General features: G+C 36.6%; 1 protein-coding gene across 1 annotated transcript; it reads left to right on the top strand.

The window, feature by feature from the left end:
* Nucleotides 1–2,718: 2,718 nt before the first annotated feature.
* Nucleotides 2,719–19,301, top strand: LOC134659243 (ornithine decarboxylase antizyme 2). Its single transcript, XM_063514888.1, is given in 8 exon segments — nucleotides 2,719–3,061; nucleotides 11,852–11,953; nucleotides 12,652–12,658; nucleotides 12,660–12,756; nucleotides 13,278–13,384; nucleotides 16,391–16,486; nucleotides 16,782–16,894; nucleotides 19,145–19,301. Coding segments are annotated over 8 exon segments (702 nt in total). The 5' UTR covers nucleotides 2,719–3,038.
* Nucleotides 19,302–22,422: the final 3,121 nt, after the last annotated feature.

The following is a 22,422-nucleotide window of genomic DNA, read 5'->3' as shown; positions in this document are numbered from 1 at the left end:
ATTTTATTATTCTAAATTATTCTAAATTCTTGCGGAACCCCTGCAGGGGTGTCGCGGAACCCTAGGGTTCCGCGGAACACACTTTGAGAATGGCTGATCTAAGCATACATAAGGACAGTCTGCGGGAAGCGACTTTGTTTTATACTACCTATGTAGTGATGTAGTGATACTGCTACTTGATTGACAATAGATGTCATAAGATGTCGCGACGAACGAAAAGTATAATGCTCAACAATTTTCAGCTAATAACGTATCCAATAAAATACAAATGTGGTATGTATTCCGCATCTTTACTTTACTTTACTATTTAATATTAGCAAAGAGAATAGATATAGTTCGTTTTTTTTAGCATTAGAAATAAGGTAAACAATCTTGAGGTGTCTTTTAATTGAAAAACACATTTTAAAAATAAGTTACGGTAAATATGTAACAATTATGAATCTAATACGATCTTTTATAGTCTTCTGCTTTCATGAGTAATAGTTATTGATTTTTAAAAAGTGTTTTTCAATTAAAAGACATGTCAAAATCCGCTTACCTTCTTTCAAGTTCTTTTTAATGCTAAAAAAAACGAACTATAGTATAGAGGGGTCCTGTGATAGTAAATTTTGTAGTCATAGTAAATTTACTGCCATCTATCGACACAATGAAAATGAAATAATATAAATGAATATAAATGAAAATGTATAAAACTATCCGAAAAATGTATTTATATTATATGAATGAATAATTTTATTATTTTTATATCATTTCGACTCATGTTCTTTCACTGATACCTATGTGTTAAAATTGTTAAATATGAAACGGTGTCTTCAACGCCAACTAGCCGAGCATAGGCCAAAGGTGTGTGCGCCATCTATCCGAGGACTTTTTCTTGATTTCCGAGGCACGTTTTTCCTTAGACTTTATTCATTTTATAAGGAGTTACATATGTTTTTATATTAGTATTATTCCTCACTGGCGTGGCATCACATCAAATTTTCAGACCGCTGACGCAAATGCCGTCTATATTTAGAAAAACAATCTGTTTGTTTAGTTTCCGATACAATTCATATCAGTATCTAAAAAGCGTAGGTACTTTTTTGACTGTTTCGGCAAAAGGCTTTCAATTCAGCTGTTTAAGTAATCATAAATGCAATATTTTAACTCCTAAACAGTGTTTTGACGATAATAATACATGTTTTTATTTATTTTAAACACATGAGTAATTTTGTGCGCGTCACTTTTCCCGACTGAACTGATTTTGTTGTAATTTAGCACTTACATAACTTAAGTACCTACTTAGGCTACTTAGCATTTTGCAATATTACGCAGGTAAAGTCAACAACTCATTATGCAAATACTAAGTATTTTAAATCAGAAGTAACCAAAACATTAACTATACCAAAAATATGGGCAAAAAATGGTGTCAAAACTGCCAAAACGAAACCGATATAGTAAAATGTGAAACTCAGCCAAAACAATATGTCTGTATTAAGTATACAATGTATAGGCATTGGTATGTAAAGAGAAAGTACATACATACATAGTTATGTTAGTATTACGTCATTGTTTTGGCAAGATTTCAAAACAGAATATTAATATGTTAGTATGGCTTTATTTTACGAGATATGATAGGAAATAGGAATGGAGTATCATCCTGTCTCGATATAAGTACAAATAATAAAAAAATTACCAGTATCACATTTGTGTGTCGTCGGCGATACCTGAAGTAGCATTCTACAACCCAAATATAATTTTAGGAGATAATATGGGGCATTATCTATGAAAAGGGACCTTATTGTCGATGGCGCTTACGCCGCACAGCGTCGCGCGGCATAGTATTTATATCGGAGCAACGTTAATAATGGCGTAAGCGCCATCGACAATAAGGTCCCTTTCATAGATAACGTCACATATTATTTAATGATAAAAAAAGCAACAACGGTTGCACTCCGGGAGTGCCGAAAAAAGTGAAAACTCACCTCACTATGTTACCGACGCCCGGTAACACGATACATACGTTTAGCGGAGGTATTATTTATTTATTATATATTATTATCATTCTTAAATAAGATCACACTTTTTCATTGACATGTTTATTTACATACTACCATGACAACGTCAAATTATTTGAAGATAGGTAAAGAGTCTTGAAAAGGAGTCCGCAACATAAATGTCAAATAACATTGAGTGTTTCTTTATTGATTTAAATGCCATCTTAATTATGAGTGGCCACCTTACGCCCCTTACGGTCACGTGATCGCCTTACGCTGTCTCGAGTTTATAATTTTTTCCCCACCTCAAAAAGTGCCCAGCGCTGCTAAAGAAGTTATCACTTCAAAAAACTGAGTATATTATACATCATGGCTTCCGCAGACGCGGTGGGATATACAATTTTAAATGAAATGTAAATAGAAATGCCTTTCTTATCAATTAAAAGTGAGCCTCCAGTCCAATCTGGCCAAATGCGACTCACGTCAAAAACACAAAATACATTCAAAATACATATATGTATAGGGAATTTTCCATAGTAAATAAAAAAATAACACTTTCAATGCGTCTGGGTTATCCTTGTTCATAACTCATAACTATTCCAAACTTAAAATAGTGATGTGAAAAAAGTCGCACTAAAACAAAAAAAAACCATTTTGTTTACTAATTTAGAAACACGTGTGTTTTGTCCTCATGCGGACAGACACCGGCCGCTACTGTTTTTGTAATAACAAACGGTCTCGCACTAAAATCGTCTTTTACGCCGCTTTCGATCTATTTTTACATTTGGCACTCTTGTTTAGCTCCAGCTTTATTTAGTCTATCAGTAGCGACTAGGAAATCAAATAATTCGGACGTCGAAATACCCCCCAAGACAAAAAAAAACAGTTAAAAAATAATATGCTGTATATAAATTACAGCATAAAAGTATATTTTATAAAATTGCCGTTAAAAAAACCGTTTAGTTAAAACATTCCGTTGGTTGTGGTATATTTGTATTTGTTGTTAGTTTTGTACGAATTGTATTTTGTTGTTGTATATAATAAGTTTATTTTTTATGAAGAATGGTCATGATCGTCAAGTACTGGTGAGTAGGTTTTTTTGTCTTTTTTTTTAATAAGTTTATGGCGTGCCATCGCAAAACCCGTAAAAAAACGAAAGAGAATTATTTTGATATGTACATATTTACATTGTGTTGTTTATAAACTGATTTAGGTTAGGTGACAGTGAGCGGTAGAGAGACGTGACTCCCCTGTATAGAAATTTGTTTGCAAGGGGGGGGGGGGGGGGGTCACTCCTCTCTCCAGCTGACTGTACATTGGGGTAACTTCGAAAGTGGGATAATGTTGAAAATGGGTAATAATATCAACTAAACTAAAAACCTATTTTAGGAACAGTACCTAAGCAAGATGTCATGACTCATGATAAGCCTTGCAGTAGTAGCGTAAGTGTTGCTAAAGTATCTATATAAGTGCATCTGGTTTTATAGATATTTGCCATTTTCAAACTTGGGATCATCCATTAATTACGTCACGCGAATTTCTAGGTTTTTTACCCCTCCCCTCCTCCTTGTCACACTTGGTCACATTTTGCAAACCCCCTCCCCCCCTGGTGTGACGTCACATTTTAGGCAATTTTGTTTCAACGAAATCGACAATATTAACTCGGCATTATTTTTTTAATAAAAAAAATATTTTTGATATATAAATATTAGAAATTTTATAACACAACGAAAGTTACATCCAAAATCTCATTATTTAACTGTACAGCGAATAAAAACATATAAATAAATTTTCGGTTACTGATGAAGTTAAAGTGACGTCACAAAGTTTGTGTCTCCCCCCTCCCCCATGTCACATTTTCTTGACCCCCTCCCTCCCCCTAAACGTGTGACGTAATTAATGGATGACCCCTTATCCCGCTTTCCAAGTTACTTTTTAACTCGAAACATTTCACCATTTTACCGGTAAATTTGCACCTAGTCAGTACCGGTATCTGAGCACGAGAGAATAACGAATGTTTTATTTTTGGTACATTGTATCGATGTAATATAATGTCGCCTCAATAGATTACAGTGCGTGTGTCGTTATCAGTCGACTGGTTTGTTGCTCTCTCTTATCGGTACTTGAAATACATGGATGATAATGCGTAGGATGAATACAATTTCTACGTAGGTACCTATTAGAATATATGTACAGTCGCCATCAGATATATCGGAGGGGCTAAGGCGCTCACAAATATCTGAACACGCTTCTATTGTCAGGCCTCAGGGCGTTAGAGTGCGTGTTCAGATATTGTGAACACCTTGGCCGCTCCGATATATCTGATGGCGACTGTACCATGGCAATGAGAATGTGTTGCAAATTGGGCCATTTTATTTAAAGTTGTCCCCTACACTGTTTTTTTTAATTTGTGAATTTCTATGTTTTTTCTACTCAGAATCACGAGCTCTTTCTATCCTAATAGGAGAAAAAAAGTGTCCCAAGGCTTTTTCCCATTCCGTTACCATTTTTCATAGACTTTGTATGGCGGTTTCGGAATGGAAAGATCGAAAAATGTATGGAAATCTTGGGACACTTTTTTTCTTATTAGGATCAAAAGAGCTCATGATTCTGAGTAGAAATAACATGAAAAATCCAAATTTTGGAAAAAAACGTTTAGGGGACGACTTTAAATAAAATGGCCCATATATTTGGCCAAAAGGCTGTCACCAACTATTTTTTATTAACCTCCGACGCAAATAGTTTTGACTGTTTTGAGAGAGATTCTAATAATGAGAATTGTGTATTAAGAAAAACTTTGGTGCTAATAAACTTAAAATCGGTTAGTAGTTGAAAGATAAGTAACCGAGCCGATACACCGATGACGTACATACTCGTACGGGTCAAACCTACCGATAAAAAGATTTCCTCAAGGCTTCACTTATACAGCCTCTACAGTTAGAATTATCACTAGATAACACGGAAATTGAAGAAGTAGAGCATTTAAAACTCCTAGGTGTTACTTTAGATAACAATATCAACTGGAAAACTCACATCGCATGCGTTAAAACGAAAATATCTCAGTTTCTGTACGGACTCTTTACGCTCCGAAAGACAACAAACTTTGGTACAGCACTGTCAGCTTACTATGCCTTTACACAGTCTTGGCTACGTTACGGGATTGTAATATGGGGCGACAGTACAGATGCCCACGACATATTTGTTATGCAGAAAAAATGCGTTCGTGCATTGGTGGGTATCCAAGAACCCGATAGCTGCAAGCCACATTTTTTTGAGCACGGCATACTTACGCTACCATGTCTTTATATTTTAGAATTATGTATTTATGTCAAAAAAAACATACACTTGTTCAAACAGCTGCCAAATCGAAGGCTAAAATACAAACTTGAGCTACCCGCGCCTAAATTACAAATATATAGGAAAAGCCCTCTTTATGCAGCAGCTAAATGCTACAATCATATTCCAGACTTTATAAAGGCAGAGGAAAGGGATACAACATACGCAAAAAGATTGAAATGGTTCCTTGCGAGAAAAGTGTATTATTCTATTAATGATTTCTTCGCAGATAGCTTTAATATGTAATTTATTAGTTCTATTTATATAATTTAATACGATGCTACTTTTTGTGCTTTATTGCATGACATATGTAAATATTATAAATCTTAGTTTAAGGAAATGTTTGTCATACCCTTTTAGGGTCCATGAGGTACTTACTTGTATAAATGTTGTAACATCTCTTGTTGTAACCATGGTGCAATAAATATGATTGATTGATTGATTGATTGATTTCTTGGAAGATAAAAATGATCACGAATGTTATTAGCTTTAATTATTACTCATTTTTATTAATTTTATTTCATTTATCTTTTATATATGATTATTAAACATTGTGTAACATAATATTTCTAAATCTTGACATAACTATTAAATAAATTAATATTATATACCTACCCTACAATGTTAATTTCAATTTTCAATTATCAATAATATCTACTAGACATTAATAAATTTGTGCTATTAAAATTTAAATTACAATCTCCTAACCATTGTTATAGGACCTAAATTATACAACTATTTCATTAACACTGTCTAGTACCTAGCATAATTATTTTAGATTTAAGACTATTGCTGTGCCCTACCAGGGCCCATGTGAAACTTACTTTTACTATGTAACACCAAATGTAACTACCATGGATGCAATAAATAAACTGATAAACTGATAAACTGAAACTGATATACTTACGTTGTAAACGTACTTAAAATCGAGGTCAAAGACGTATGTATTACTATACAAAAAAATGTAAAGCCCCGTCTCCATATTGCGCGGCAAGCTATCGAACATTGGCTCGCGCGGCAGCCGCGCGCAATGGATACCGGGTTGGCTTGCGAGCCAACTCGCGGGCTCGCGAGCCAACCCGGTATCCATTGTGCGCGGCTGCAGCGCGAGCCAATGTTCGATGGTTTGCCGCGCGATATGGAGACGGGGCTTAAGAATGGGCGAGATGATTGGTTTTAAAAGTTTTAACTTGAGAAGTTTCTAGAACGACATTTCCCAAACTATGGGTCGCGACCCATTGTGGGTTCAGGTAACTAGGGAATCTGAACGTTACCATTAATATTTTGGACGCCAATGACCGATATATCCGCACCGTAGGTTCAACGCCAAAGACCGATTAATCGGTCACAGACCACAGAGCAACATCGACTTACGTGCATAAAGCTCAACTTCAGTTTTGACACTTCAATGATGTGGCGTCTGAGTGACAGCTTTTGTGTCTGACACGGCGTGGAAAAGGTTAATATTTTATCTTCTTTTTAGTCGGCCAAGATATGGGTCCTGTGCAAGTTTTAGTAAGGTGGATCGGATCCCAGTCAACTAGGGCTTCCAATACCGGGATCCCGGTATTTCGGGATCCCGGGATCCCGTCTTTTTAGCCGCATTTTTCAATACCGGTATTTTTAAAGGCAATACCGGGATCCCGGTATTTTAAAAAATGAGGGAAATGCGCAGTATAAACTAGGGCTCCCGGTATCCGTGTTACACGCCGAAACGAATACCCGTGTTCTTAAGCCCGGCGGTGCTAAGAACACGGTTTACACGGAACCGCCGGGATCCGGATACGTCTCTAATAAACGTTCCCAAGACACGTTTCTCAGATACGTATCTCCGTTTACACGGGTACTTAACACCGGCCCGAACGGATCCGAAACAGGTTGACCCAATCAATGCTCTAGGTCTGGGTATGTAAGGTCTAATATTGAATGTTGACTTCAGATGAACTCGTTTGGCGTACGATTTTTTTTTTAATTTTTTATGACTGTTGATATAACATATTTAGCCAACTATACAATATATTAATCGAAGTAGGTGTCCCTATCCTATATTGTCTACTATTTTTAATTTTAAACCTACTCGTCCCTAGTTTAAATTAAAACCTTCATTTTTTTACTATTATTGCTTTTAAGCTAACATATTCATTATTAATTACATAATTAATATAATTATATTTCAATCAAAGAAATACATTTTATACATGTATAATTGTGTAAGTAATATAGTTTCGTGAAGAATAGATGTGCAGACAAATACTACCTATATTAGTTAAAAATAACAGTTAAGAAAATAAGTATGAATTACTTCGTGGTTATTTCTTATTATTATCAATTTACTGCTGAGCGAAAACAGCAAATCTGCCAACGATGCAAAAAAAGTACACACAAGCGGCACTCGAAACGAGAACCTTAAAATTAAAAACCCATGCTACCTTGGTTACCTAGCGATTATATTGTTAAAAACATTAAAATAGATCTCAAAATTGGTAATCATTCACTGTGTCACTTTCAAACTAGTGTTCAGGTAATAAATGCCGGCCGCTGGTGTTCCATTCATTAGAACGTGTTGTTTTACAATATCCTTTTGTCTGATATCGCCGAAAACAAGTAGGTTCCCAAACCATTATCAGAACTGCCACAACCAATTATAAGCTTTATGTCGGAGTAATAAGGTGAACACGTCTACACAAGAAATTGTAACAAATGCAGCGGCAGATACATATGATTATTTGTACATTTTTACATGGTTTACTATAATACTTATAGATGCCTGGCTTACGTAAGTTAAAAAATTATACAATTAAAAAATATACATTTCTTATTGACAGAATATTTATTCGATAAAATATACCTATTCGAGAAAACTCACACATACATTGTAGGTAATATCAGTAATATGATTGACAATTGATTGAATTTTAATTATAATTATACTTATAGGACTTATATGTACAGATTATTAAAAATATAAGAACTGTTTAATAATGTGCAATTGGTAAGAATATTGTAGGTATGTATACCTACCAGATCATGCATGGCCAGTTTTTGTCGTACAGTCTTCTCTTTATACTCTTTATTGCTTTAATTTTTTATTACTAGCACTTTATATTTATTGCTATCAAGTTATATAATAAACCATAAAGTATTAGTATTTGAAGTCTTATATAAAATACTATTTTGATAGTAGGATGTAGGTATACCTACTGTATTTCTAATTTTCTACTCGTATTGCAACATTGCAAGCAAAAACTACCTGCTCAGAAAAGGGTTTTGTAAACCGTTTATTGAATTTCGACTCTATGAACCACGAAAATAGGTTAAATATGACAGAAACTCCTCATGAATCTTTTGTCTATTCATTTGTAGCTCTTAAGTACCTACGACGGTTCGTTCCTTCGCTACTCGTCAAGGACGTCTCCGGAGCCACGGGTAAATAAGATCCGTTTCTTCGAATACCCGTTTATCCGTGGGAACGGATCTTAATTACACGTTTCTTAATTACACGTGCGGAACGGGCCAGAAAACCGTGTACGTGTTATTCGGAATCGGGTATTCGAAACGTGTAAACGAAACACGGACTCGACCGCGAGCCCTAGTATAAACCCTTTAAATCCAATATATTCGGCTGTATCAAAAAATTCAAAAAGCTTACTAAACGTCAGACGGATCTAGAGTTAGACCAAGAAAAGTCTGCAACGATTTTGATAGCACGCGCAGTGCAAGTGTTATTTTAAACGTCAAAATTCTATGAAATTATGACGTACAAATAACACTTGCACTGCGTACTGCGTATGCTATCAAAATCGTTGCAGACTTTACTTGGTCTAACTCTAACTGGTCTCTAACCCTCATTTTATTATTGAAACAAGATCGTTGCCTATGCGTCAGATAAATATTTGGTGGTTGGTGGTGGATGAATTCTGAAGTTATGTGAGTGATGAATATGATGATAGTGACATTAACATAATTAGTTCTTATAATTTTATCAAAAAATAAAACGAAAGAGCAAGGATAACTGTAATAATGGCAAACCAATTTTGACGGAAATTTGAAAAAAAACAATTGTCTGGTTGGTTAAGTTGGACTACAAATGTGACTGGTGAGGTGAAGTCAACAAATTGGATAAAATTATTGCCAACCTGGAGTGCGAAATAAAATTATTGCAGATGGCGGCATTGATTGTTTATTGTTGTAATAGCTTTTAGGACATATCTGGTATTCCAGTGAGCCTTTCTAATTCCTCTTTTTAATAAAACTATATATTTTTAAGCGATTCATATTCAATACCGGGATCCCGATATTGATGAAGACAGTTTCGGTATTAATACCGGTATTGTGAGAAGTCCGGTATTTGGAAGCCCTACAGTCAACTTTGGGAATCCTGTTCTACGAGACATTTTGTACTTATATCTCTTAGAATAACACGTAAACTCATTATTAAACAATGATGTAATTATTAATAATGAGAAGTCTTATCTACGGAATGACCAAGTACAGTAGCCGTACCACGAGTTGACACTTGACGTTTACTATTTAAGGTTATCCTTATCTACTTATCGTTGCTAGGACTTAGTCATTTCAAGGATGGTATATTAGTAATATGTATTTAAAACTACACTATCTCATTCGAAGAGTTCATATTAACTGACCTGTACCGTACCTAGTAATTGATATAGATAACGAATAGTTTATATACTTATCTTATAATTCATCTACCTACTTCTTTAATTTTATAATAGAATCCACAATTAAAAAAAGATAGGAATTTATCTGAAAGTATTAAAAACACTTTAGTATTGAATTAAAAAAAACTGTCTTAGTTAAGATCTACAAAATTTTAAGAATATGTTTCAAGTTTCACAGGTGACTGAGCGTTATCTGACGGTATCAGTTATCTATTTGACAAAGCTTTTTTTTTTATATATTTGAATTTAGAATATTTAGATGGAAGAACAATGCATAATAACTTTGATATAATTTAGACTCGGCAACAGCATCGCTATCTATTGTTTACATAATTATTATGCGGTCCGGACACTATCTGCATGACATGAATAATATTGTTATTCCTCCGTTACATTCCAATCACTGTCAATGTGCCTTATCTGCATCGGATATATCGGAGCATCCAAGGGGCTCAAAATATCTGAGCATGCAATTCTTGATGAGAGGCTCTGTTCAGATATTTGTGAACACCTTGGCCTCTACGATGTATCTGAAGACTGTACATTGCATGCACGTATATAGACACATACAAAACCATACAAGTATACATATATACTAGTAGTTGAAGGGTTACCATAACTATAGGGACGTCGACCGGGATTTTTGGTTAAATTTTCTTTTGGCGACCGGTGGGCAACCCTACCTTATTGCAAATGGCTAAAGCTGAAGAAATGTGTGCATATTTATGAACTCGACTGTACTCAATGTACTTACTGATAGTTTCTGGACCATATTAGTCTTGGATTGTCTAGTCTGTTGAAATTTGTCCTTGAAATTTAAATTCACTTTTCATTCCACTTTCTTCTATTTACTTACCCTCGCGTGTTCTTTAAAACGTGCTTTACCCAAAGACGGGTCACGTGACTCACGTGTACGTAAGTTCACGGTTCTTTTATTAATTGAGCTTCTTCAACGGAATAACTAAACTTTTACAATAAAGGCGAATTCCTAATAAAGTTTTTATTTTTCTGGAAAGTTGCGACTTAATTTGAAACTGCGCAATGTTTGTTGAATAAGCTTCCACGGAACTCCATCAGGCCATTTTTGTTGTGCAAGACGTGTATACCTATATAAAATATGTAGGTATATTAATCATTGATGTGTGAATAGTCAGCGTAGCTATACAATGACGACAGCTTTTTCTAAGTAAAAATATAGAAAATAGTCCTTCAGCCGTATCAGCTGTCTTAAAGACTCTTAACCTTATTAACTGCGTAATAAGAAATGGTTTTTTAGTTATTTTAGTACCATTATTACATTGGGATAATTTCATTGTGATGAGTGCATTGCGAAACATGTGGGTCACGAGTCACGAAGTGGGTGCCCTATGAGTCAAAACTCCGGATCCTCGGCGATGCCAGGATAACTAGAACTCTTTTTTGAGAGACTGACCAGACGTAGCATGAAACTGGTACAAATGGAAGAATAGGAGGCCTTTGCCCAGCAGTAGGACACAATAGGCTCGTTATAACTTATAATGTATTATACTATAATATTTCAATTTTTTAAACATGCAGATTACGTCTGCGAGCGATATTCCAAATTTTATATTAAAGGAAAAAATGGAAAAATTACGCTTCAAAATTAATAAATTAATATTAATAAATAAATGTCGCTATACGCCACCCCAAAGGCGTGTATGCATGAGGGAAGGAATGGAAAAAATCGCAAGGTTCTGGTAGGCTTCCGTAGCTCAATTGGCAGAGCTAACGCACGGATTGCGGAGGTTGCGGGTTCAAGTCCTGCCGGAAGCGTAATTTTTCTATTTTTTCCTTTAATATAAAATTTGGACTATAATATTTGTTTGTTTGTTACAGCGGCGATGGCGCGTCCCTGAGCGCCGCCGGCAGCAAGCGCTCGGCCGTCTCGGCTTCGGACGCCGAGTGCTTCTCGCTGTGCCTGGGCGCCGGGCCTCTGTGGTAAGTGGACCTTTACCTTTAGGGTACCTATAGCTTAGGGTTACAGGCCCTCTATCGGCCTCGACGGAAGACCAGCGTTGGCCCATCCAGGCTGACACCATGCTGAGTCGGGACCATTTCGTGGCTAATTTATGTGTTATGTTATGTAATGTTATTTGTTTGTTTATTGTTTCTCTTTTTATGTGTTTTTTGTCATGAATAAACTATTTCTATTTCTAAATGCTGAAAAAGCAACCGAGCTACTAGACGAGCTACAGGAAGCGCTTAAACAGTGTCATGTCGTTTATATTAACAATAAATATATGTAGATGGACCAAATATAGGACCCTGAGGCACTCCATAAATTTTACTACAGTTCAGTTACAATTACAATTGTGCATATAATACAACAACAGTTTTTATTCCATGTGGATATGATGCAATGAGAGTTAAGACAACAGATAAGTTAAAATAATCGAATTTAAATTGAGGATTCAATGATCTACACAGTCGAATGCTTTAGCAAATTCACAAAGTGTGCTCAGGCGCCTGGCTTCTGTGGTCAATGAGCCTCTCTTTAGTGAGTAGGTCTCGTGTGTAGATTTCATTAAAAAATCAATTGATCGATTTTCTTTTCCACGAAAAATAGAAAATATACCGTATACGAGTATGTTGAGCACCTTAAACGGTTATAGAATTGATTGTTATTTTATTACCAGGTGGTCCTGATGTCCCAGCGAACGACTCGGCACCGCCCGGAGGGGTGAACGGCGGGGCTTCGAGCCCCGCTACCCCATCCACCCCCACCCACGACGACAACAACCGTACGTTTTCTTCTTCGTTTTTAGATATAACCCCTCCAATTTAAAGAAATTGGAGGGGAGGGGAGCTTTGGAAAGCCAAAGCTTATTAGACTGATCTGTTGTGACTCGCTTTTATGTATACAGTGTTTTTTTCCAAAGTGTCCATCTGGTTGGAACTGTTGGAAGTCAGTTTGGGGCTATTCATAAATTACGTCATTTCAAACTAGGGGGGGGGTCTGGACATCGGCTGATGGTAGCATGACGTAAGATGAAACGGGGGTCATTCGAAGCGTGATTTTTGGATGATTTTAGAGGGGCGGGGGTCAAAAATCTTCAAAAATAGATCATAATCATAATATTTTTATTCAAAATAGATTCTTACAGAACACTTTACGATGACGTAATTTGTGGACTGCCCCTTTGGTCCGTTTCAGGGAAGCTTAGCAACATACCCATTACGCATTTTGGAGTAACAATTCTTGGGGAAAACCAGAAAAGTATCACATTATCACAGTTCACCACAAAAGTTTGCAATATTCCAGGAGACTTGTTGAGCGCACTACTATGGGGCAGCGCGTCTTCGCTCAGCGGCAGCGCCGAGAGCCTCTGCTCCGACCATCCCGCGCTGCAGACGCAGCATCAGCAAGCGGTACGTATTGTCAGACTAATTGAAAAGATATACTTGGTCAACCAGATCTTGACAGTAGAAAAAGGCGGCAAATTTGAAAAATGTAGGCGCGAAGGGATATCGTCCCATAGAAAATTTGAATTTCGCGCCTTGTTTTACTGACAAGATTTGGTTGACCAGCTATAGTAAGAAAGAACTTAGTATCGAAAGATAAACAATAAGTATGAAGAATGGAAAAAAAATTGAGAAATACTCGCCAGTTTGTAGTACATATAATATTTTTCCAGCTGATTATAGGGATTATATCTTGGACCTTTTCAAGTCGAGAGTGAAACCACTTTTAATATATTATTATGCTCCATCTTTGATTTCATCGTCACTTTAGTAACTTAGCTTAAATATATTTTGAAAGTTTATCTGTCTGGGGCCCGTTTCTCAAAAGCTTGTAAAAAAGTGACATCCGATAGTATTACAAGTTAAGGTGACAGTCCATTTCCAACGACAGCTGCACTACTGTCAATTTTACTATGGAAATTGACAGTAACAGCGGCGCGTTCAGTACCAGTAGTGCAGCACGGCTAGCACATGATGGGCGCGACAGTCGACAGGCGAGAAAATGCCGCGATATAGAGCTCTCTCGCGAATCGGTAGCATAAGAGCCGCGCGACAACCCGCTGTCTCGCGGACAAATGTCAAAGCGACATAATTTTGTCGTTTGACAGTTCCACGCGGGATACTCTCGAAAATCGTAGCACGAGTGTACTATGGGAGACAAAATGTCCCGCGTTTGAACGTCAAAATGAGAGAAATTGTCTTCGAGGCTAGAGGGTCGCGACAAGCGCATTTGGTCGAAGTTTTGTTGACTTTTGTTCTAAAAGAAAGATAATTTTCCATATTTTATATTTATTTCATACTACAACACTTTTTTGTTTAAGTATAATTTGAATCTTGAGTTTCATGATCATGCCATTAATATCGAAAATGATTATATTTTTTCACAATGACTTGTTTGTTCTCTTAAGTTAAACGAAAATCCGATAGAAAAAAATCTAAGCCTAAGATTGTACGATCACGACCTCATCAACAAAGCAAACCGTTGGTGTCGAATTGACTGGGGGATAATTAATAGAAACATAAATAATTGATACAAAAATATTACATTGCTAATCCGCGAAACAATTATGTGCTATCAATCAGTGCTAACTCGTTATATTTACTTACACGCGTATTTTTACATGCAATTATTGTTGACAACCTATATTATGTCGCTCCTTAGGTGTTTCCATTCATTGTGGGATATAAACAACACAATCCCGACCTGAATATTGCATCAACCTTACTTATAATAAGTAAATGAAAAAGTGAATCTGTACCTATGTACAGTCAGCAGCAATAGTTGCTAAGCGGGCGAGGTGTTCAAAATGATCTTGACGCGACTTTATTGTTAAGAGAATAAGAGCGCGTCAAGGTAATTTTGAACACCTCGCCCGCTTAGCAACTATTGCTGCTGACTATATGTTACCTCTTGACGCTTAATCCGCCGAACCGATTTAGACGAAATTTTGTGAAACATCATTCCACAAAGAATGCAAATAATGAATCTGGCAGCTCAACTCAACCTCCACCTCACAGAAGACCACAGCCGTAATACTTACTTTGTAGTGTACGAGTTGGTACTAGCCTAATCCTTAAGTTACGATTCCCACCGACCGGCTGGAGTTGGGCCGCGCCGGAGTGCTTTTTCAGTGTACCTATTTACATAATGTGTGGCAGAAGCGATAGAATCCGTCCGGAGCCATCCGATCCGCAAGCAGCCGACCGGCTTTGGGCATACAAATGTGAAATGCGCTCCGACTCCGACGAATCGTACTTAAATCTGAGTACCTATCTCAAAAAGGTCAAAGTAAATAAAATCATTTAAAGTTTTTGGTAGTATTTATTTAAAAGTCACATTATTTGAGAAGTGTTATCAACACTCGACTGTCCTTGCACGGAGTAGGTTCCCAACTTGAGCCCTTCTATGTCCTCCGTGATGGCAGGAGGGCTGCGGTTAGCAGCAGCATGCTTAGGTGTAGAGAATACCTCCGTGTTTGATGACAGGCTTGTGCATGATTGTCATTCAATCTATCTTCGAAGCCAGCAATGCAGTGGCTAGCCAGCCATAACGGAGATATGTCGGGGATTAGCATAAGATATTTAGTCTGTAAATAAGATTTAAAAGGAATGTAATTTTTTTGCAAAAGACAACGGAAAAGAGCTTTATGAAGATTGAATTGTGTACTACTTACAACTTGACTTCTTCGTAAAGATGGTATTTTGTTAGCCAAAACTTTTAACAAAACGCCAATTATTCGTAAGGAGTTGTATTTTAATGAATAGGTAGGTAATCTTTTGATAATTATAATAATATATTCCAACTTGTAACGACAAAGCGAATCAAATTTTGATTGACATTATTGACACTGACATTTTCGCCTTAAAAATAATATTTGCTATTTCTTACTCTTCATACTGCGAGAAAGAGACAAAGTTATCGTGACTAGGGACGCTCCGTTTCTAAGGCTGACTATTCATTATTTATCCGATTATTATTTTACCGATTCAGTGTTGCCACGAATGAAAAGTTTGTTCCATGTATAAATGGCCACATTGGCTAAGTCGCGCGCGGGATGGCTCTCTCTCGTGGAACTCTTTTCTCGATGTGCGAACTCATGCTGCCAAAATCGAGGAATTGACAGATAGAGATAGAAATTTGTGACGGGCGACTGCCGTCTCTCGCGGCGCGAGCTATCCCGCGGATAATCATGTGCTAGCCGTGCTGCTGCGGTTAAAAATGGAATGTTACCCTTACAAGTGTATGCTTCGTACCTATCAAAATTAGAAAAAAAAAACATTAATTCTTGTCGAAAGCCTAGCCAATTCCAAATTGATTATTTACTTAATTTTGACTTGTAAAATGTACTTTTATTTTTACCAATAAAAATCTGTATTCTGTATTCTGATATTTCAAATGGTTAAAATTTCCAGGTGGTTAACAAGATCTTGGAGCGTAAGGATCGGCAGCCCGTGAAGATCGACTTCAAAATCTTCCTCACCGAGAATACCGTCACCCGTTGGGAAGCTGTGAGTATTCCACCTCGATCACGTTTAATACGACTTATCGCATATTACGCCATTTAACGCAGCTTTCATACTTGTTTTTCATGGTTAATACGCTTTTCCAGTCAAGACGCGTTTTTGGCGTAGTTTTTTCAGAATCTTCCTTCCTAAAGGAAGGAAGGAATAGTATGGAAACCTAAAGGATTTAATCACTAGTTCCTGGAATAGACTAGTTTCTAGATCTGTTGATTTAAACAAAGAAAATACTTCCAATTAACACTTATATTCGGTATAGAATAAATTACTTGTATTATTGCAGGTGGTTCAAGGCAACACCATGTTCCTGCGTCTGCCCGGAGTGCTTCAAGCCGGCAGCAAGGAGAGCTTCATGCTGCTGCTCGATTTCGCCGAAGAGCGCCTGCATATTGCTCAGTAAGTATTTACAGTCATGCCAAGTCTCCGTTATACAGGAGAGCTTCAAGCCGGCAGCAAGGAGAGCTTCATGCTGCTGCTCGACTTCGCCGAAGAGTGCCTGCATGTTGCTCAGTAAGTATTTATTTATACAGTCATGCCAAGTCTCCGTTATACAGGAGTGCTTCAAGCCGGTAGCAAGAGCTTCATGCTGCTGCTCGACTTCGCCGAAGAGCGCCTGCATGTTGCTCAGTAAGTATTTACAGTCATGCCAAGTCTCCGTTATACAGGAGAGCTTCAAGCCAGTAGCAAGAGCTTCATGCTGCTGCTCGATTTCGCCGAAGAACGCCTGCATGTTGCTCAGTAAGTATTTACAGTCATGCCAAGTCTCCGTTATACAGGAGAGCTTCAAGCCGGCAGCAAGGAGAGCTTCATGCTGCTGCTTGACTTCGCTGAAGAGCGCCTGCATGTTGCTCAGTAAGTATTTAATAATGCCTTATTCCAAGGGTCTTTAAAAATACGACCCGCGTTCACGACAGCATAAAAGTTAAGTTATCATTTTCCTCGCGTTGTCCCGGTATTTTTGCCACGGCTCATGGGGACTGAGGTCCGCTTAGCAACTAATCCCAGAAATTGGCGAAAGCACTAGTTTTTACGAAAGCGACTGCCATATGACCTTCCAACCCAGAGGGTAAACTAGGCCTTGTTGGGATTAGTCCGGTTTCCTCACGATGTTTTCCTTCACCGAAAAGCGACTGGTAAATATAAAATGATATTTCGTACAAAAGTTCCGAAAAACTCATTGGTACGAGCCGGGGTTTGAACCTGCGACCTCCGGATTGCAAGTCGCACGCTCTTACCGATAGGCCACTAGCGTTAATTACACAGCACTAATTAAATTTGTGGAATCTTTAAGTTCTATTCTTTCGTAGCGTCATCTGTCTTGGAATTTGCACGATGTTTATGCTAATAGGCTAGAATTGTATCAATAAATCAGGTTTGTTTTTAGGATCAAATGTCTGTATGGGACCCATTGCATTAAAGCAATTACAAAAGTCAGAAATGATAGTCAAAGTCCGACAGTCGTACTTCACTCGCGAAACGCCCATAACAAATCGCTATGTGAACGTGACGTCAAGGTCACTGAGATCGCATCTTGGAGTATGACCAAAACAAGAAAATTGCATTATTGTCGGTGAAATATTGCATTGCATAGCAATATTTCTTTGGATAAAATGTGAGGAATCGAATGGTTTTTTGAAAGTAAAAAAAAAACTAAAATTTTGAAACTTTCAGGTGCTGTATTTTTGTATTATGTAATATTGTAATAAATTGCTCATTTGCTATCTATTTTACTAGATTTTGTTATAAAATGCAACATGTGTCATCATCCCTATACCACAAAACAGATACAGTACAGAAGTCAATCACATGTATGTACTTCACTTTTCATACCTACGCTCGGCGGTCGCTCTAGGGTTGTCAACTATGATTTATGCACAAAAAACTATCGTGGTAGTGGCACTCGTATCTAGTAGTGGCCGGGGCGGGGTACATAGGTACCTACCTACCTAACTGTTCTGTTTAACGTTAAAACGAACCATCGAAATACAAGCAGATACTTACTTACCTCTCTGAAACCACTGGTAGCTTAAAAAACGACAATTCATCGTTTTATGTTGAATTCAAACAACCGTCCACTGAACAGTTATAATAACTTTTTTTTGTTTCTCCATTATTGCACAAAAAAGTTCACAGGCGCGTGTCTCAAGCGGATGGCACTCGCGCTCGCACTGGTCCCAACCGGTCCGAGATATCGTGTCCGTGAGCAGTGTCTATGTGTGCGTTGCTCGAGCGCACTTTGTATGTAGATTGATTTCTGTACTGTATCTATTTTGTGCCTATACTAACTATATTTTATTTATGAAATGAAATGAAATGAAATTTATTATTAATAACACATCGTTATAAGTCAGTAGGTATACAATAGTATTTAAGTATAAGTAGAATTACATAGGTATCATAATTGCATATTCTTGCATATTATTATATTATATTCTATGGTTATATATTATTACATCATTAAAGGTAATTGTAAAAATTCTTTGTAGTCATAAAATAGCTCTTGCAAGAGCCACTTTTTTAACCTAACCTTGAACGCCGCGGTAGTAGCTGCATCTCTGATATTGTCAGGCAAGCGGTTGTAAACAGCGGGTCCTAAATAATAAATATGTCTTTCCGACTACACGAGTCTATGTTTTTATATTTCAGCTGCATAATCTGCGTGCTGAAATCCCGCGGCGACCGCGCCACACTCCTGCGCACCTTCATGTTCATGGGCTTCTCCCCTCTCCCCCCCACCGCGCCGCTCCTCCCCCCCGATGTCGCCAACCCCGACTACATGTTCCTGCACTACAACATGCAGTAAGTACAAGCATAGAGGAAAAAATACATAGAGTGCTCACTCCATACCAGGGATGTAACGGATGTGGTTTTATCGGAACCACCAGATGTTTTAAATTTAGTTTATCGGAACCAGAAACGGAACCGGAACCAGAACCGGAGCCTGAGTCAGTTCTATCAGTAGGTATACATTACACAACACAACATACACGAATAGGTACTTTAAATTCGAAAACACGGATAAACCAGAACATCTAATTACTGCAGCACGTGGCAAGCGGGGCTATGAGCGAATGACTGGTATAAACCTGTTTGTTTTTGATGTACACCGCTCATGTCCCGCTGCCGCGCTAAGCATTGACATCCGATATAACTTCCGTTTCAAAAGTAACGGAACCGGAACAGAAACGGATGTGTAATACCAAACGGAAGTTCCGACTTAACGGAAACGGAGCTCTGTAACATCCCTGCTCCTTACATCAGTTTTAGTACCAAAAAGACTATTAGCATCTAGCATCGAGTAGCGGAACTATCAGTACTGCTACATCTATTGTCAAGTAGCAGTACTGATAGTTCCGCTACTCGATGCTAGATGTAGACACTGAAATTAATAGTCTGAACTGATGTATGGAGTGAGCACTCTTGTCTTACTATATTTCTCTATGGCACAAGTATGATTCTGTGTCCAGTCTCAAATATCTAGTGTGAAATTAGGGCGTTTTGGAGTTAAATATATTCCCAAGATTTGAGGTTGCAAGCGTTTGTAGGCTGCGGTGACCGCTTTCCATCGTATTTATTGGTCACGGACTTAAAAAATATGACAGTAAATCTTGCAAATCACATCTCTCACACGCCAACATAGGAAATTTTGTAATTCACACATTGATCGTCTAAATTTGTAAAAAAAAACTCGTTTTTTTGCGACTAGCTATACGAAACTGAGGCATTTTCAACTTCATTTAATTATAACCATTATAAAACAAATAACTATAATCCTCCAAAAAGACTGGACGACAGAATCATATCTATTTGATTGAAGTAGTGCCATACTTAAACATGTGAGTTATACCACCAGAGTCGACCATTCATATAAAAAATGAACCAAAATCAGCGGTTAACATTTTGAAATTCTTTACTCAAAAAAGTGTAAGATGGCATTGCTCAATGCAACTCGAATGTAATCAGGTTTCGGCAGTAGTGCGATTTAGTAATAGTTGGCCTTACAGTTGTGTTGCGATCTTTAACTTTTACCCAACAGAATTATAAATAAACACAGAACTTTTTTTTTTTTCATAAATAAAAATATCTTACCGGTGTTCAATAACAGAACATCTGACTCTCCGGTTAAAACATGGTGGCCGGTTAAAAAATAAAACAAGCTTTTTAAAAGTATACCTTAATAATACTGTGGGTCCGATTCCAATTTTGAACTAGATATCTATTAGACATCACCAAGATATGTCAGTGTCAAAAGTGACGTGTTGGTTTGAAGAAACACACTGACATATCCAATCCATATCGTTTCAATATCTAGTATTTGACGTATCTTAAAGTTCGAATATGGCTGTTTGTTTTAGCTGTTGGGTAAAAAAGTTACAGTTATCTAGAAGGCGTTGAGGTAGTATTTTCGATCAGCACATTTCAATCACTATGTCACAGCTTGCTTAGAGTAAAAGCGGCAACAAGTCTATATTAGTATTTAGATATTAAGTATATTATATCGATCTTACTCGATTGCTTGATTTAAAGTATTATGTATACTTTAGGGCAGATATTAACATTGGTAATAAATTTCACTACAAAAAGAGATTTAGATTATTTCTGATAGTGTTTGCCCTATTTTTTTATTAATTTGGATCTTATTAAAAACAGTATTGTATTTGACAAGCGTACGAGTAAAATTGTACTTAATTTCTACAAATTCAGCTTCGGATATACGCTAACTCGAAATCATTATTATATTAAATCTGAAGGAGTAGAAATTTTAATAATTTCTTTATTAATTATTATTGTAATAACAAGTATGTATGTCGTCGTGTATTATCAATATTCACCCTATCCGGGATAGTGCGAAAAAAAGAAAAAAATAATGAAAAAAAAACTATAAAAAAATTAAAAACAAAAAAAAAATGTTTGTAAAAATATTTCGAACTCACGGGATTTTTTGTACACAATTCTGTTGACACTGAAAACACCAGTCCGAAATATTTTCTTTCTTTACTATATTATATAAAATCACATTTTTTTCCTAAGCTGCGAACTAGCAAAAATGATTTACAAAAATTAACTTTTGCTATTTAGTGGTTAAATAAATATATAAAGTACTTAGGTAAGTCGTTATGTTAATTCCCGTATTTAGTATTACGATTCTTTCTCGCCGTTTTGAGCATAATTATGTATACAAACCAACAAACATAACTTTGTACGGACATACCATGAGTGTTTCTTCATTTCTGTATACTGTATTATGCTCAGGGGTAAGGTATAGATTATAATTTCACGGCGTGTTCACATTTCAGTATTTTTCACTAAAAGTATTATTCGATCTTTCTTTCTTAAAAGTGAATAGGACACGCTGTATGTAGAATAATGGTAACTTTAAATGTATAATTAATTGATAACGATTAAAGTTAATCTTAATCAGATTTGTGTTTTATTTTTACACTTTGAACTTTAATTCCTAACAAAAACAATTACAACTATTGGTTTGAATATTTTTGTGTTGAAATGAGGACTAGGGTGGGTCACATGTGTATGGAGAAAAAAAAAGTATTAGTTATCCTTCGGGCACAGTTACAAAAAGTTGCGTAATAATGCCAATAAACAGTGTTTCAATATGTGTTTCAGTGAATTATTCTGTAATCGAAATTCATTTTCTGCCTCCGGATCCATTTCAAAGTTTTCATATAAATATTGTTATATTTTGTATGGTCTGCGGAGTATATTTATGTATCGTCTCTTTATTCAAACTTTAGCTAAACAGTTATACCATTATTAGCTCAAAATAGCATGGTAAAGGTTCAGAGCCATAAATAAATAAAAAAGTACTCAAAAAGAAACATTTTTTTTCACAATGTCCATACATTTAACAAAAAAACTAACTAAAATCCGGAGGCAGTAAAATTAAAGCTAAAAATAAAATAAAA

The sequence above is a fragment of the Cydia amplana genome, chromosome 24, assembly GCF_948474715.1.
Source record: "Cydia amplana chromosome 24, ilCydAmpl1.1, whole genome shotgun sequence".
Taxonomy (NCBI): domain Eukaryota; kingdom Metazoa; phylum Arthropoda; class Insecta; order Lepidoptera; family Tortricidae; genus Cydia; species Cydia amplana.
The sequence above is the reverse complement of the archived record's forward strand: the minus strand, read 5'-3'. Positions and strand labels throughout refer to the sequence as shown.